The sequence below is a fragment of the Panicum virgatum genome, unplaced genomic scaffold (genome assembly GCF_016808335.1).
Source record: "Panicum virgatum strain AP13 unplaced genomic scaffold, P.virgatum_v5 scaffold_4261, whole genome shotgun sequence".
Taxonomy (NCBI): Eukaryota; Viridiplantae; Streptophyta; class Magnoliopsida; order Poales; family Poaceae; genus Panicum; species Panicum virgatum.
The window spans coordinates 30627-36505 of NW_024376375.1; the positions used below are offsets into that span (position 1 = coordinate 30627).

Below are 5879 nucleotides of genomic sequence, written 5' to 3' on the forward strand. Positions count from 1 at the left end.
TGCTTCACAGTTCTTCGTGACACTGACACGGATATTATTTGTTCGATCCGGCTCGCTGGAATTAATGACTGATGAATGAGACAACACCCTTGCTGTCACTCAACCCCTCCATTGGCACGCACACCACACAAGTCTGTCAACTTGTGCGCGTAGCGTCCCTCCAATCACTGTATTCCTTTGATTTTTTGTGTCACCCACTGGCATTGGTCCAGCTTCAGTTAACCATGAACAGCAAATCCAGACCGGAGAAGGCAGCTGCCAGGTAATGAGGTAAAATCAGCAGCAGGAACCTGCGGGTCTTCGCTACCTGACTGCCTGACTTGACGTGCTCCTTCAGTGTGGAGTCCTCTCCTTCCGCCTCTTCACGGATTGCTTTCCCCCATTTCCCCCGTCTCTTCCAGCTTCCTCACCAGTGGTTCACCTTCATCGCCGTGCTCTCGCTTCTCACGGCGCACTACTCCAACTCAGAACCATCCCCAACAAGGCTAACCATGGCCATGGCCGGGTCGCTGCTCCGCCCCTGGGTGGAAGGTTTAGTCGGCAAGGCGTCCGACGCGCTGGTCCAGAGGGTCAGCAGCATGTGGGGCGTCGATAACTATCGCCGGAAGCTGGAGGACCAGTTGATGTACGTGCGGTCCCTGCTGGCCGACGCTGAGGAGAAGGCCGAGGCGAAGACGGAGGCCGGCCGTGCCGTCAAGGCGTGGATGAAGAAGCTCAAGGCTGCCGCGTACGAGGCCGACGATGTCCTCAATGCCTTCCAATACGAGGCTCTGCGTGATGAGGCCCAGGCCGGGGAGTCCACATCGCGGAAGGTACTCTACTTCTCGAGTGATCGAATTATGTTCAATCATAAGGCGAGCAGGGACCTCAAGAACGTGCTCGACAAGATTGAGGAGCTGGTGATGGAGATGAATACATTTGGTCTACTAGAGCGCGCGAAGGCGCCACAAGCTCTATATCGGCAAACCTACTCAGCACTGGATGAGTCTCTTGATATATTTGGCAGGGATGACGACAAGGAGGCAGTTGTGAAGATTTTGCTCGATCAGAAAGATCAGAAGGTTGTTCAGGTGCTGCCCATAATTGGAATGGGAGGTTTGGGCAAGACCACACTGGCCAAGATGGTGTACAACGACCACAATGTTCAGAATCACTTTAACCTCATGATGTGGTATTGTGTGTCTGAAAATTTTGAAGCCGCAGCTGTTGTCAGATCTATCATTGAGTTAGCTACAAAAGGAACATGTGACCTGCCTGACAACATGGAGCTGTTGAGAGGGAAACTGCAGGAAGCGATTGGCAAGAAAAGGTTCTTACTGGTTCTTGATGATGTGTGGAATGAAGAGCCTCGAAAGTGGGAGGATGACCTGAAGCCTCTATTGTGTTCTTCTAATGACGGATCAGGAAGCATGATAATTGTCACTAGTCGCAGCCAGCAAGTGGCCTCCATAATGGGCACCCTTCCACCCCATGAGCTAGCATGCCTGAGTGAAGATGATTCGTGGAAATTGTTCACAAAAAAAGCATTTAATAATAGAGGGGCACAAGAGCAGCCAGATGAGTTGGTCACTTTCGGAAGACGCATTGTTAATAGGTGCAAAGGACTACCTCTTGCTCTGAAGACAATGGGTGGGTTGATGAGTTCGATGCATCAAGCTCAGGAATGGAGGACCATTGCAGAAAGCAATATGGGTGATACAGGCAATGAAGTACTGTCCATACTGAAATTGAGCTACAGATACTTGTCATCTGAAATGAAGCAATGCTTTGCATTCTGTGCAGTTTTCCCTAAGGACTATGAGATGGAGAAGGATAAGTTCATCCAACTATGGATGGCAAATGGTTTCATTCATGAAAAGGGAAATATGGATTTGGCAAAGAAAGGTGAATTTCTTTTCAAGGAGTTAGTTCAGAGATCCTTTCTTCAAGATGTAAATGTCAAGGGGATTTTATATGGATATAAAAGTTATAAGGTAATTAGATGTAAAATGCATGATTTAATGCATGACCTAGCAAAAGATGTCACAGATGAATGTGCATTTGCAGTAGAGTTTATCAATAAAAAAATACCAATAAATGATGGAGTACGTCACATGCTGGTTTCAAGTTTTGAATGGAAAAAAGCCAATGGATTATTCAAATCCACATCATCTCTCCACACTTTACTCACTCACTCAGAGAACAAGGATATTATGGAAATTAATTTGATGTCATTAAGAGCTTTGCAATTGGGAGGTGGATGCCCCTCTGTCATCCATAAGCAGCTCATAAATACAATACATTTACGATATCTTGATATTTCTGGGTCCAACATTACTAAATTGCCAGACTCACTATGTTTGTTGTATAACTTGCAATCATTGAGGCTCAACAATTGCCATGAGCTACAGTATTTACCTGAAGGTTTGACTACTAGTTTGAAGAAGCTCATCCATATTTATCTTTTGGGATGCCCGAGATTAGAACAAATGCCTCCAAAAATAGGTCTACTGCATAACCTACACACTTTAACAACATTTATTGTGGGCACCAGTGATGGCTTTGGAATCGAGGAGCTCAAAGACCTGCGGCATCTCGGCAATAGGTTGGAGCTGTACAACTTGAGGAATGTAAAGAGTGGGTCAAAGGCCAATCTCCATGAGAAACAGAATTTAAGTGAACTATTGTTGTGCTGGCCCTGCAGCACAAGAGACGATGCTACAGATGTTGATGCCATCAATGAGGAACGAGTGCTGGAATCTCTCGCACCACATCCAGAAGGCGAGCTAAAAGAATTGGATGTACATGGGTATGGTGGTCTGGCAATTCCACAATGGATGAAAGACCCTCGGATATTCCTGCAGTTGAGAGAACTCAATATTTCCCACTGCCCAAGATGTGTTGATCTCCCGATGGTTTGGTCGTTTCCATGCCTTGGGCATTTGTCTTTATCCAACATGGACAGCCTGACCACACTATGTAGGAACGTTGACGTGGAAGCTGCAGGACACAATACCCCTCTGCAAATATTCCCGGTGCTAAAGACGATGCGGTTAATGCATTTGCCAAAGTTGGAGAGATGGGCAGAAAATAGTGCAGGAGAGATTAATAGCTCGATGACATTTCCCCCACTTGAAAGTCTATCTATTATTAACTGTGATAAGCTTGCAAGTTTTCCAGACGCACCAGTTCTGAAATATCTCTACCTATCTAGTGGCAAAGAGAAAAACTCTGCTACAGGTGCTCTCGTTCCGATGCCCATACCTTTGGACTGTTTGTCGTCTCTTGTCCGCTTAAACATATCATTTTTGCCGGTAGACGTGGTGATGCCTCCAGACGGACAGCAAAGTCAGAGTCAAAGACCTCTGGACACCCTGCGATATTTGCAGCTTGAGGGTGACGACGGCTTCGCATCAACATTTAACAAATCCAAATTGCAACTTGGACTTGGGGACTGCTGGGTCTTCGTGGAAGAATTGGATATCAGGTCATGCTCCAATATTGTCCGCTGGCCAGTGGAGGAGCTCCGATGTTTGCCTCGTCTTCGACGTCTGCATATTAAGAGTTGCTCCAAACTGGAGGGGAAGGGCTCATCATCTGAGGAAGAGGAAATCCTTCCGCTGCCCCAGCTGGATTTTTTACGTATATACTCTTGTGACAGCTTGCTCCGGATCCCCAAGTTGCCTGCATCCCTCGAGAAAATTGACATTTCCTTCAGCAGAAGTTTGTTGGCGCTGCCTTCAAACCTCGGAGATCTAGCTAAGCTGAGGAACCTCCGTGTGTTGAGTTGCGGTGCGCTGAAAGAGCTGCCTGATGGGATGGATGGCCTCACTTCCCTTGAGCGGTTGGAGATTGGTGATTGTCCAGGGATCGAGAGATTTCCGCAGGGTCTCCTCCAGCGGCTCCCAGCCCTCGAATTCCTATGGATATGGGACTGCCCTGACCTGCAGAGGCGTTGCAGAGAAGGTGGGGAGTACTTTCACTTGGTCGCTTCTATTCCGTATAAACTCATTCCAGCACCAGCACCAGAACCCGCACCTGGAAGAAAGAAGCCAGTGAAGTGGTTCCTTCCCTCGTGCGGTGGTGGTTCTCAATCTCAACTCTCAAGGCAACTGAGGTGCGTTCGTATGCTCCCGCTTTCACCACCTCTGTCCCATCAGCTCATTCTGCTGCTATTATATTGTTCCACCTCGCATTATTGCTTGTTCCGGCATCATCACAACTCGAGGCTACGGCCTATATGTATGCATGTACCCGTGCATCATGCTACTCTTCCCTCATCTACCGTACCATGCATTCCACAATCTGAAATGTGCAACTAATTAATCACCAGAAAATTAATTAGTGGGAGTGCCATTGTCATCTCTGCTTTCCATCTCGTGACAACAAAAAATGTCTTTTTTCACTGGGTGGTGTGTTTGTGCAGCAGTTTGTGTGAGCTGCATGTTATCATAGAGAAACTTTTCATTGTGTTGAGATCGTTAGTGTGCAACTATCATGTGATCCGGTCGAGAATAATTAATATCAGGGCTAATTGTTTGCTTGGCGGCCTTTTGCAGCAGTTTGGGATGATGGTGCACATTAGAGTCACGGGCGTCAAAAGGAAGAAGCACATCGAGCAATCAAGCTAGTTTTGTTGCTCTGATCTCGGCTGGAACTGTTTCTCAGGATATCAGTTTGGCGAAGGCTGAACGGAACCGCTCAAGACTGCAGTAGTTACACCATCGTTTCCTTCACTTGAGATGGGCCTACTACTGGAGCCAACTCCTCTGAGGACGTGGTTTTCCAGAATGAGCTTGAGCTGCGATTCCTCGACCAGTCATACGAACGCCTTCAGCGTCAAGGCATAGTAAGTATACTGAGTGCTCGTACGTACGTGTAACTGCATTCCATGTTTGTTTTAACTTTTCAGTAGTCATCAAGTGGCATTCATATTTATCCTGACATATTTATCCACATATTTATCCTGGCAGAAGTCCTCAAACAAAGCCAGAGTCGTCACCTACAACTGAAGAAAAAACTTCGTCGGAGGTCCTTGAGCCATGTCCAAATAGAAGAACCAGACCTACACAATAAATAAAGATACTGACGACATGCCCTGTCTGCCCTTTCCAAATGCAGATGGAAGGTGGACCGAACAAGGTAGCATCTATCTTGTTGCGTGTTGCAAATGCAATCCCCACAGGAACTCTGTATGTGCAGTGTGTTGCTTTGCCGTCATGTGTGGCATGCTTGGTTGATGGAGCTGCGTGCACTGATGCAAGTCAGTCAACTTACGCCTCCTGCTTCTGCCAGCTTTCAGAGATGGTTTGGTCGTAGACAATGATATGAGAGGCCAGGCAGCACGACGTCACGACACAAAGACAACAGCTATGCCATGCGCGTGAGGTGCTTGAAGAAAATACCCAACGAGCAGTTCCCACTGCATCCAACGTCTTTGCTCGCCATCTCACAAGTACTAGCAACGAATCTTCGGGGGAATAAGCCAGCGTAGTGCGGCCAAACAATTGCACAAGTTGCAGTACTTTATAGAATAGCTTTAAAACCTACAGTCGCTTTAGACCAACTACTGTTGTCTAATAGTGAGGTGGCCATAAGTTCATTGGTCAATTAAATTAGCAATAATCTTTCTTTGCCCGAGGGACCAGTTTCATCACCTAATATTGAGCTTCACTACAACCCAATGAAAATTAAACCAGACCATCAACATCACTTCCACTTCCACTGACAAATTGCCTGAAACGAACCGGGTTGTCGAACGGACAACCTGACTCCCTGTATCGTCGTGATAGTCTCTGGATCAGTAGCTATCACATATAGAACTCATTTCAATTACATATCACAGTCATACTTCGCGATAAAACACAACAAAGGTTTAATTATTACATAATCCAGCGGAT

At 46.7% G+C, this 5879-nt stretch overlaps 1 protein-coding gene across 1 annotated transcript; it reads left to right on the top strand.

The window, feature by feature from the left end:
* Positions 1–243: 243 nt before the first annotated feature.
* LOC120694224 (putative disease resistance protein RGA3) lies at positions 244–5626 on the top strand. The gene is made up of 2 exons (XM_039977378.1): positions 244–4221; positions 5101–5626. The coding sequence occupies exons 1-2, from the start codon at positions 492–494 to the stop codon at positions 5217–5219; spliced, it is 3849 nt and encodes a 1282-aa protein (XP_039833312.1). The 5' UTR covers positions 244–491; the 3' UTR covers positions 5220–5626.
* The last annotated feature ends 253 nt before the right edge of the window (positions 5627–5879 follow it).